The sequence below is a fragment of the Tigriopus californicus genome, chromosome 7 (assembly GCF_007210705.1).
Source record: "Tigriopus californicus strain San Diego chromosome 7, Tcal_SD_v2.1, whole genome shotgun sequence".
Taxonomy (NCBI): Eukaryota; Metazoa; Arthropoda; class Copepoda; order Harpacticoida; family Harpacticidae; genus Tigriopus; species Tigriopus californicus.
In genome coordinates, this window is record NC_081446.1 from 659,493 (window position 1) to 671,525 (window position 12,033).

General features: G+C 45.6%; 2 protein-coding genes across 2 annotated transcripts in view; one reads left to right on the forward strand and one right to left on the reverse strand.

Annotated features, from left to right (window-relative positions):
* Window positions 1-12,033, reverse strand: part of LOC131882918 (uncharacterized) — a 35,585-nt gene that overhangs the window by 12,634 nt on the left and 10,918 nt on the right. The gene's annotated exons all lie outside the window — the stretch shown is intronic.
* On the forward strand, window positions 4,354-7,782 carry LOC131882913 (cholinesterase-like). The gene is made up of 8 exons (XM_059230199.1): window positions 4,354-5,468; window positions 5,527-5,654; window positions 5,717-5,916; window positions 6,003-6,417; window positions 6,483-6,856; window positions 6,928-7,085; window positions 7,149-7,328; window positions 7,401-7,782. The coding sequence occupies exons 1-8, from the start codon at window positions 4,606-4,608 to the stop codon at window positions 7,624-7,626; spliced, it is 2,544 nt and encodes an 847-aa protein (XP_059086182.1). The 5' UTR covers window positions 4,354-4,605; the 3' UTR covers window positions 7,627-7,782.

Sequence of the window (12,033 nt, forward strand, 5' to 3'; positions counted from 1 at the left end):
GACAACCTTGAACGAAGGTGCAAAAATAAAACAGATCTGATCCATGCAGTTTTTGAAACGGGACTTCTTGGTTAGAAAATAGTATGATAATTTACAAAAGAATGACCTCTGCCCTTGCCCTCTAATTTTGGTCTTTTAATAAGCCCGTATTAGAAAGTTGGTATTAGAAAGCCTTATTGTGATTTAAATCATCACTTTGGTTTTACATTCAGTACACTTCCAGGCCATTTCAAAATCATGACCAACTTATTTATAACCTAGAAATACCAAGACTCCTACAAACGGAGTGTTTCCAGTCCTTGTCCATCAGGAAACATAAGATTCCGAATAGAATGCCAAAATCAGCTGATCTTAGCGTAATGAATGGACCTTAATCAGTGTTGGAAAAAGGACCAGGCAGCAAAGTCGGATTGCGGGTAGCTCAAAAGTGTAAACGTCGACGTCTTTTTCTCACCAAACTTGATCTCATAGTCTTGTGTTGGAAAATGAAAGAAACGAAAAGTTTCCACCTCAGTATCTCAAGTGTGGTCCATTTGAACTGAGCAAGCAGAGAGGAGTTGGGCAATAAAGACCGTTCAGACTGCTTAACCGTGATTGCTGTCCAAAAAGGAATAGGGTCAGAAACGGCTAGGAATCAATTCATATTCATTTATTTTCTTCGGTTATTGTTCAAGGTTTGCCTGGTCAATAACAGCACAAAATAGAGAGAGCAAAGATCCTCGTTGGTGTATAGCCCGAAACAATATGTTTGTCTGGATTAAAGGCTTACTTTTTAGCGAGGCCCATTAAGAGCCAAAAAAAAGGTCTTGGAGAAGCGTTTTTAAAAGGTGTTCCTCGTCATTAGGCACGGGTGACATTAGCCACCAAAAAGGGCGTTTGCGGATTTTTCTCCTTTTTCCACCTAAATCCTTCTCCTAAACCCACGATTTGTTTGGCACCAACTGGATCTCCCCGAGATTTATGAGTAGCGGAGAGCGTCAGGGAAGGGCACTTTTTAACTTTTCACTCTCATTTTTCCAGTCCACTTAGCGAGAGTGAACGCGACCAATTCTTTGTCTTAAGTGTCGTCGTATGGGCAGATGGAAACGAGGCTGGAAATAACTATTTGTTTCCCTTTAAGTGGACCAGCCTTCTTTCGCAGTAACGGCCTCAAAATGGGCAGTTTAAAACAACGCAGTGGTTGGCCGTCTGTTACTACTCTACTCTACTCTGGAAGGGTGAAGCCATGTGCTCAGCTATGAAACATGAGTCCTCGGCTGCCCACTAGTGTTTTGGCTCTAATCAGGTTTCAGCCAAGGCCATTAGGCCTGAAGTTTCCTGACACGATCCCAATAGGTGAGTGTGGTGGCCATTCTTTCAAAGTCACTCGTGGCCAAGGAGGCAGATCGTCTGACTTCTGCGTATTCCCTAAAGAAAACCCCTCCATCAGACTACGTACAAATAGAGGAGAGAAGAGAGGATGGAGTCCCCTGGAAGAGGCTTGTATTTTGCAGATAAATGTCCAAGTCCACTTCTCGGGCTTGGATTATTCCATTCATATGAGGCAAGTTGCCTGGAGATATAGCTACCCGGAGTGCCGACAAAGGCATTTTCGCTCTGATTCGATCTAAGATAGAGCCACTTTGGGTGGAACGAGGATATAGAACAGAAGTGAGAGTAGTAAGGACACTCGATGAGTTCTTTGTTCTCCCATGGATGCCCATTGAGTGAGAATAGAAGCACAAGAAAGGAGCGTTTGGGAGCCAAGAACACACCCGGAAACGGCCAATAGAGTAACAAACCAATGATACCATCAAGGTGCTCGAGGTGTTGTTTACCTCGCTTGTAGCATACCAAGAAGCATACACGTTCCCGAGGAGTTCCGAGGAGCCAAGACGAGGAGACATCTTCTTGTTCATTGATCATTGGCAATCGAGGAGGTGGTGGGAGTCCTTCTGTTTTTACCACGTGAAGTCGATGGATGAAAGTTAATGATACCATATCCGTTCCAAATTTAGGCTTCGTTACCAATCGATAAAGCCAGTTGGTGTTATGATGGGGATAAAAAAAGGCAAAGAAAGAGATGATCCGACCGGCACAGCCGCAGTAATCAATGGACCAGATTTGAAAAATGGGGATCATTTCGAGATCCGGCCATGGCTCCTTGTCCTCATCAGGATCACTGCAATCACCATCATCATCCTCACGAAACCCATGGGAGCCATAGAGTGGTCCGTTACCCAACACCTCAGGCACTGGCAAAACTGACAACTGGGTCATTGCCAAGTTCATGGATCGTGGCACTCCTGCCAACCTTCATTTCGTCCAGCTATGCCTCCAGCAAAGAAGGTTCAACAATGGGCAACCCGTGGGGCGTTGTTTTTTTTCTAGCAGTGGTCACATTATGGCGAGGAAGCCACAAGAGGAAGGGCCCGCTAGTCATTTGACACCAGGCATTTGTCTTCCGTGGGTTTCCTCGTCCAGCTCTTTGGTCGACGGAGAGCAGTTCCGCCTTGAACAGAGGTTGACTGTGCAGATATGCAGTGCAATGAATGAGCTGGGAACGAACAACGTGTTTCCTACTCAATTGGCCAAAAGCCAAGATAACCCAAATGGCACTGGACTTCATCTTCGGAAGACACTGACGCATTTCTCTTTCCGTTCCTCCTTTGAGGACACCTCCTGGTTTTTTTTCCTATTTTGAATGAGAGGGCGACGAACCACGTTCCACGACTCAATGTATGGCCCTGATCATCGTCCTTGATTGGCTTATTGGTCTTTGGGATGTAAGGACAGACTAGCTAGCGTTCTCTCGCTGAAGGAACAGACTGGAAAAAACGGAGGAGAATCTCGCTTTCGATCAATGACATTTAATGGATGGTGGGAGCCAACTGAGCAGAACTCTGACATTGAGTTCGAGTTACGAAGGCGATGCCACTCATGTGCACCCCTCACATTATTAAAGACTATTTATGGCGCATATCATCAAAGCCATACGCATGCAACGTACAAGAACAGTATGCATGATTGGGCTCAAAGAGAGAGAGAGAGCCTTTGTCTGGATTATACTGAGTTCAACACACGGACTAGTTATTTGATTGATCCGTTCATAGAATCCTCAATTCTCTCTCTCTCTCTCTGTCTCTTTCTGTCGCCGTCTCAGTCTCAGTTCCGATGACATGGTATGATATGTTAAGCATTGATTTGTAGTCGATTGTGGACCCCAATTTTTATTCGATCCACTTCTCATGACGTTACGACGTTCGATCTGATTTGGAAGCGCCTACGAGTACGTCATTTGAAATTTGAAACGAGGGTGTCGTGCTTGAGTGCATATTCCAAATACCACAAAACCACGCATACCTAGTAATACGATAAATACCCAGTAATTGGCAATCACGCCCCATCATTCCCTATCCAACATATTTCTGTCACTGTCCATCATGAATGACGACATGTTCGGGTAGATATCTGCTTGCGGTTTGATTCATTTTTACCAGTTGAATAATATCCGTCTTGTACAAAAATAGCCTTGAACATCTTCAAGAAACCAGGTCGTACACGAAAATACGCTGAAGTGGGACTATCCAGTTTGATTTTCATGTCAACGACCTACACCTTCCAGGTTCCCCAAGAAAGACAAACGAGCGATTGGTTGCGTAGGGAATTCCAAGAAAATCCAGCATTCATAAGGCTCGTGTCTTGAACGAACTAGGCACGTGCTCTTCACTTTCGGCTTGAATTTGTTTCGTGTGTTGACGTTGGCGTCGTTGGCGCCTTTGGTTTTCTGGCCGAAATAGCAGCACCATTTCTTTGAGAGAGGAATCACGCTTGGGTGACCTCCAACCAATGATATTCATGTATTCACATTTTTCTCGATTGAGCTAAGCAAACAGCATCCAGTAAACAAGATTTGAACGTGCCATCACTAATGTAGGCCGTTCAAGAGTTAGCGTTTCAGATTCATGACTTTTTCGTTCCGTGTAACCGCTTTTTAAGAGCGTGGCAAATCCTGAGATGAGAGACCAAAAATCATCGAGGTGCAATCCGACCGTTTGTAAAAATGTGATAAGGGACACTTGAACTGGCTCCTTTTGATGACACTGCAACACTCAGCAAATCTAGACATGCCTTTCGTTTCATAAGATCATCCCATAATAACAAGTTATTGAGTGTAACACTGAATTGTACCGCTCCAAATTAACAAAGGTCTAGCTAGCATGCTGTACGGTAAAATAAACATTTGAAGTATTCATGGCAACCATCGGGTTTAAAGTCATGATGTTTGAAATCCTGCAAAGAATAAGTCAAGCCTGACTGGGCCTGGTTAATTTTGTTTTGAAAGCGTTTATTCGCCATGCACTGTGTATGCCTGCTGTTGTAGGTACTGTCGGAGATTTCCGAGATAAGCCAAAATACTTTGATTTTTGTTGTCGCATGCCCACATTTGCCTAGTGCTGTTTTCGTATGATCCAGTACTCTAGTGACAGGGTAGGAGTATTACGTATTCATGATCGTCAAAGAAGACGGTTAAGAACGGTCTTGTGTCATTGCCCCCTGGACTTGTGGTCGTGAGGCTCTCTCGGTTGGATTCCTCAGTTCCCCTGAAGAGCTCCAAGAGGAAAGATGTTTTTGAGGAACACTAAGGAGACCTTCGTTTTCATTCTGCTCTTCGGATGCCAATGCCATGGCTTTGACCAAGTGGGCTCTAATGAGCAAGTCTTTGACCCTGTGGTGTCCAATGAACATAGCTTTGATTCTTCGATTGAAGACGATCGAGAATTTGAGACTAGCGCCCACCACAGCTACAGAGGATACTATGTCTTGAACAAAGGCCAACAAAACAATTACCGAGGTAGTACCAGCCATCAACGAACGCCTTCAGCTAACCACGGTGTGTGGTATCCTAAACAACAAATAAGTACTTCGAACAACCACAACCAGGGCGGTAGCACCTACAACTACAACACTCCCAACCCACAAAGCCACAACCCACAGTCAACTACATCCTTCACCCCACAACAAGGTCAAATCCGAGAGCGCCTACGTGCTTATGGATTCTCTCAGTTGTCCAATTTCATCGACTTGGCTGGCTTGAGCGAGGCCTTGGATCAAACCGGCCAGACCTTCACTGTGTTTGCTCCGTCGGACGAGGCCTTTAAAAACTTCATTAATAATCAGCCCGAGGATGTCATTAACACTTTGTTGGAAGAGCCCGAGGCGCTGAAGGAACTCTTGCTCCATCACGTAGTTCCGGGAAAGCTCATGGCAGAAGACCTCAAGGACCAACAAAGCTTAGTCAATCTGCGAGACCAAATGCTTAAGGTCTTGTTTGCAAAAGATGACGATAAGTTAATCAGCGGTTCCAAGCTAATGACACAGGAACGACGAGTGAATATTCAGGCCAATAATGGAATTATTCACGGCATCTCCGACGTTATCTACCCATTTGCATCAAAAGGAGACATGATGAATGCCAAGGGAAAAAGGTAAACACGATAACAAGAAACCACGATTGTATTATTACTCACACCATGTTACCAATAGGATCTTAGCAATCGACGACGACGACCCGGAACTGATTAAGAAAGTCCAGCAAGGTTCCCTCAAAGGAATCAATTTATCCCCCAACGTGAGAGCGTGGTTTGGAGTGCCTTACGCCCAGCCACCCGTTGGTTAGAAATATACATTAAAAAAAAAAAGCTCGACGAAAAAGTTTATCAATGATTATCCTTAGGCGAGCTTCGTTTCTCACCTCCCGTGGACTTGGAGGAACGTGATGACGACGATGTCTTAGAAACTCGATCCCAGCCCAATAGCTGCATCCAAGCTCTGGACCAATCCGACTCGTCAGGATCATTTATATGGAACACTAGAGAGGACCTCTCCGAAGACTGTCTGTACTTGAACATTTACGCCCCCAGAAATGCCAGCGAAGTAAGGATCAAGCTGACGGTTGTGAAGACATCAGCCACATAACCACGTGCCATTTGAGCGATTTTGTTCATTCCACCATTTTGCAGCTATTGCCGGTCTTAGTTTGGATTCACGGAGGATCTCACTCGACAGGGGCCGCTTCTTTGGACATCTATGATGGCCAACAATTGGCCCTCAGAGGAGAAATCATCTTTGTGGCCATTCAATTCCGCTTGGGACCCTTGGGTTTCATGTACCTGGGCGAGAGGTCAGGCATCCCGGGAAACATGGGACTTTTGGATCAGGTCAAGGCACTCGATTGGATCAGTCAAAACATTCAGACCTTCAATGGAGATCCCAATGATGTAACACTCATGGGCGAGAGCTCTGGCGCACATTCGGTGGCCTTGCACATGATTTCGCCTAAATCGGAGGGTCTTTTCCACAAGGCCATTCTTCAATCCGCGGGCTTGAATCCGACTTGGGGATACAAAACTCCGGAAATGGCCCTTGAAAATGCACGTGCGTCGGCTAGTACGTTTGAATTAGATTAGAAGGATTTGCAGATTCCTTTCATTAACTTTTAGGTAAATTGAGTTCGCTGTTGGATTGTCCCGAGGACCCCGAGGAGACCCTAACCTGCCTGAGGGAAAAGGATGCCGAGGAAATCACGTCCAAAGCAGCTGAAATTCTGGATGGCGAGATTTATTCCAACCCCTTTGTTGTCACGTTAGACGGCAATTTCATCACCGAAGCACCGCAAGAAGCTTTGGAAAATGACGTGATCTCTTCTAAGATCCCAGTTTTATTGGGATCCAATGCCAACGAAGGGTTCTATGATTTGATGGCCTTCAAACCAGACATTTTCCCTGACCGGCAACTAGACATGAGTGACATGGAACTGAGTGAGAAAGATTTCGAAGATGTAATCGAGTCGATATTTCCCAACTACCCGGCTTTCGTAAGTGATATTTTGATCATATCGTGAAGTATGCGTTGGGGTCTCCAATTTGTTGATGGACATTGTTCCAGATTCGACGTCTCATTCGTCATGAGTACAAGGATATGATCGCTTCAAACGTGACCGGTAGGTTCCAAGCATTGGATCAGATCTTTGGGGATGCGTCTTATGTGTGCGATACCGAACATTTTGCTCAAACTGTATCTGGACAAGGGAACAATGTTTACAGGTAAGAATACAATCTGTATGTCTCAAAACAAATACATTCGGCAAGCAAGATCTTCTGTTCCAGATACCATTTCAATCATCGTTCTTCACAAGATCCTTGGCCAAAGTACAGTGGCAGTAAGCATGGTGACGAAATCGAATTCGTCTTCGGCAGTCCATTGAAAAATAACAGTCTATATAATGGGGATGAATTGTCATTGACTGAAACCATGATGACATACTGGCTCAACTTTATAAAGACTGGGTGGGTATTTCATATGCCCGGATTTCATATCAAGTTTACCTGAAAATGAAAATGAAACCATTTCAATTCCAGAAATCCTAATCCTTTGACGCTTTTGACTTCTTGGCCCAAATACGAAGAGCCTCGGTGGGCCTATCTGAATCTCACGGCCGAGTTCAATGATGGCAAAGTCTTTGAACGTGGGTTGGATGGGAGATGCGAATTCTGGAACGAGATCTTGCCTGCCTTGCTAAAGGAGCTCAATACGGATGTCAAAGAAGAAAACCAAGCAGACGAGGAAGCTCGAGAGTTCTTTTAAACTCGCAAGTAGCCGCTCGAATTTTTATACTGCCTAGTACTCCAGTACTCTGTGTGAGTACACATCAACTGAATACTGATGATCTTATATGCCAAAGCCGGTGATGGAACACGATGAAAGAAGCAGCAGGACAAATAAAGCTCTTTCTCAAATGCACCAATGCTGTTTGTGATTTGACGAGGCCAAGGAAGTCAAAGGGCCCTAAAGGTCATCATCCTTTCAAAGGCAAAGACCATGAAGGTCAGAGTAGCATTTTTGGAGGAAGGGAAGGGAAAAGAAGGAAGGGTTGGTTCTCCGCGTTCGCTTTCTCAGCCTTCAAAGGGATTTGAGAGGAATTTGGACCGAATGGAACGTGAGGGTCGCGTTGTTCCGCTCAAGCCACCGAACTCTCCAACAAATTCCGCTACTTGTGAAGGTGGAAAGGAGAAAGAACACGAAAGACAAGAAGAGAGAAAAGTCTAAAGGCGAATTATGTTGCAATCGCCGACCTACAAGGCCACCATCGTAGTACATAAACACGAATGTGATTTCCTTTCCCAACAAAATTCCGACTTTACACCATTTGGCTGTGGTCCATGTCTGTTCTCACTCCTAAAGCAGACAGAAGTGCTTCGTTCCTTGGACCAGTGACGGCCCTAGAGCTGGTTCCGACCAACCTATTTCGATCCCCTCTCGTGTCTTTGGCCGGGTTCCTATTGAGGATAGAATTTGGAACATGTCCGTCTTGGCACCCGTTCCTACCTCGCCAGTTCCAGAATCTCCCTTCAACATAAATCCAATCTAAATAAAAACAGCTGCCGACAACAGAACCTACACATGGATGTGGCGACCTTCGCTACAAATACGACAAAACATCCCCGATGTCTCGAACCTTTCCAAATCGAGGATGTACAGTTGTTGTCGCTGTTGTTGTTGCTGTTGTTGTTGCTGTTGTTGTTGTAGCCTAATGGTGGTGGGACGAGGGACAGGGGACGATAACAGGGTAGGTGGTATATGTGAAATACGCACACACGCCTTGTGGGCTCGTTACGGGAAAAGAATTGGTGTTTGTGGTTCGTAGCATGCTATTGCTAGAGAATGGTTTTGGCCTGGAACTTGGAAAAGATGAGAAGCATACAACCAGCACGAGAAGTCGTTGGTTGTCAGTTGCACTCTGCTTTGGCTTCTCGGATTTGTTTCACACCTTCTGCAGAGCAATAAAACTTGCTGTTTAGGAAGGCCAAAAAAGGGAACGAAAAAGAATTGGCTCTCGTGTCCCTAGGGTATATCGGAAGCAGAGACTGGCAGCCAACAACGCTCCTCTCCTTGATGGTTTAGTTGTTGCCACGTGCCAGAAGATTTGATAAAGATTGGCTAAAACCCTGCCGGACACCCAGGTCAATTTATCAGGTCCTTTCACGGGGGAGGCTGAGAAATGTTGCAATAGCCCGCGAGAATCATTTAAGAAAAGGTCTCGAAGCATGAAAGTGGAACCCAGCCGACCCCCCACATGTGAACGTGGTGTGGTATCGGAATGGATGGGGGACAACAACCACCACACTTGTACCGCCACTAGACATCACTACATCAATCACGTCTGACATTGCTTTGTAGGATTGATTTAACCTTGGGATCCGTCTGAGCTCCGAGCGGGTGAAGACCACCCAATGATTCGGCACATTTTTTCCCAGCTCACTCTCAAGACTCCGGGGAAAAATGGCCAGACCACTCACTAGTCAATCCATGGTTTCAATTTATGGCGTTTCAGATCAAGATGCCAACTGCAGTAGTGCAGTACGAACAATGGTCAAAGAGAATAATAATAATAAAAAAACAGATAAATCTGGAAAGGAAATTGTGTTGGAACTGAATCCGACTAATCTTTATTGAATCTGTCTCGATCCCTTTGGATCCCCACCAGATGTTCCAAACCAATCTGCACCATGAGCAGAACAATGAAAGTGACGTGCCCCGTCTGGTTGGTAGGGAAGGCCGAAAAAAGATTAACCGCCAGGATTGCGGTAACGAATTATGTGGTTCGATGTTGGGCACTAGCTCAAAGCTATCTAAGGTATAGGAAATATATCCCGTAAACCCATTTGGCCCATATCTCATCCCCCAAATGGCTGTTTGAGTCCTAGGCCTAGGTCTGGCAATTACTTTTTCATACTGTGGGCTGCCAAGACGACGAGTATTGTCGGAGTTGGAAAGCGGCATTGGGACGATCCAAGATTAATTTCTTTGCTAAGTCAGAGCCTCCATGGATGGAGTCTTGGCTACCACGACCGAGACACAATCGGTGCCTTGGTTGTGTTTTGGGAAGGCATCCAAAGGGATTAGACTCACGAAAAATGACATGATTTGGGGCGCAGGGATATGTGAGCTAATTGTTGAGGTTGCGGCGTTCGCTGGCTTCATGAGACGATGTATCCCAGAGCATTATTTTACCATCCAGCTAGCTGACCATGATGATGGTGGGATCTGAATTCCATTACTCTCTTGGGTTTTTGGCCTGCTCTCTGATCTGCGTATTACTAGTCCATATCATGTGAATGAGATTTGCTTTCAAGGTCGAGCCAAAGAAACGGTTCGAAGAAGGAGCAACAACACCCAACTAACCAGCTGTCGAGTTGTCTTGGGCTTTAGGCTTTAGAGCAATCTGAGGGTCCTTCATACCAAGGATGGTGGTATTTTCTTGTCCGACTCATCCTTCAACTAACATGAGCTGGGCACTGATTCTCGGAGTCTGATTCCAATTCTGTCTGTAAAAGTGATGAGGCCTGTTCAAATACTCATCACTCGAATTTGATCGTCTATTCATCCTGCTTTTGAGCTCTGTGCCTTGCGACTACTTTGCTGTAGTAGTACTATTCATTCATTGCTCTTCGATGGCCTCAAGATCAACCTCGGAGGAAAAGAGTTGTGGTTAGAGGGATGGGAAAATCCTTCTTCTTGGCAGTCCTCTTTGGATCAAGGACTAGGAAGAGATGGATAGATAGATCGAAGGATGGGGCACGAACACAGCCCAACCAGACTTACGACTAGATCGCGAGCGAGAGGATCAGCACAATACTTCATAGCACTCGAGTTGGCTGTGATGGTGGTGGTAGTGGTACGGTGGAGGATCCCCTGGAGAGCTAAAGGGTACTCCCCGGAACACGACCCGAACTTCGAGGAAGCGGATCAATCCAGAGGCCATTGCCAACTTTGCTTCTGGCTCTTTTTTTCGCAAACCAACACACATTTCAAGCCCAGAGGCCAAGCCAGACTGGGATGGGATCGAGAGGATCCAGGGGACTTCGACCTAATTCAACAAACTAACTTTGCCTGTCGTCCCTTCTCCCTGGTCTCCCTTTCTCAGCTCAAGCTTCTCCTTGGCTTGATGTCTCGATTTGTGTTCCCAAACATCAAGCCAAGCTTGCTCGCAATTCATAGTCATGCCTTTGAGCCCTCGCGAAGTACGGATAGATCGAGAGGCCTATTTTTGAGTGTCAGCATTTCAAAATGCTTTGGACAGAGTGACTTTGTTCTATCTTTTCTTCCCCTTTTGTCCTACTCCGTCGTCTTTCTTTTTTTGCTCAAGGGCTGTCGGTTGCACTCTGGTAGTAAACTTTTTCAAGGAAAATCTCCATCTGTAATTGAATTGTCCATTTCCTTTAGATTTCCTTTTTTCTCATCCTACGTATTTCCTCCATCCATTCGCAAGGGTCACTGTCTTGAACGAACTGCATCCAAAGTCTCTTTTCGTTTCCCCACCAAAGAGTGACGGTCAGTCAGTCAGTCAGTCAGTCAGTCAGTCATTTAGTCAGTCAGTCGCTCTTGAACACGTTTCGGGCCTCCTCGTTGGACTCAAAACGGGGAAATTCAATCACATTTTCTTGTCAAAAAGGGGCAAGGACCTTTCGACAGTGTCTCAATCTCGGACGAGTTCCGTCTATCCATCTACTTTGATAGGGTGTTCGTTTCGTCCTTGTCTCCACGACCGAGGATTGGAGAAGGGCTCTCCTCCCTCTTCTTCTCCTCCTCCTCCTCCTCCTCTTTCTTATTTTCCTCCTCTCAATCTGGCATTCCAATTGTATTTGTGTGTCAAGATCAAGGACCATTGGGACCCATTGGATTGAAGGCGCAAGCAAACGAAACTGAGCACACTTAGACAGACAGACACTCGGGAAGAGGGTCAGCAGCAGGATGCCAAAAGAAGAAGAAGAAGAAGAAGCTTCACCAAGGGCCCATCCTTACTACTGTAGTACCTACTAGTACATTGGAGGCTGCCACTCTTCGAGAACCTCATCTTCAAAGATCAAGCTCTCAAAAAATCTTGAAGCGGAAACGATGGACTCTCTCTCTCTCTTTCTTTCTGTCGCCACTTCTCTTCTTTTTTTTTTCTTTTCCACCTCCTGGATCGTGGTTGTGCCTTAGTGTGGTCTT

What these genes read in the sequence shown, in the direction of transcription:
- LOC131882913 (XM_059230199.1), top strand. Translation starts at nt 4,606, where the DNA reads ATGTTTTTGAGGAACACTAAGGAGACCTTCGTTTTCATTCTGCTCTTC. An exon ending in ATGAATGCCAAGGGAAAAAG is followed by an intron (nt 5,469 to 5,526) that starts GTAAACACGATA and finishes TGTTACCAATAG; the next exon opens with GATCTTAGCAATCGACGACG. An exon ending in CAAGGGAACAATGTTTACAG is followed by an intron (nt 7,086 to 7,148) that starts GTAAGAATACAA and finishes CTTCTGTTCCAG; the next exon opens with ATACCATTTCAATCATCGTT.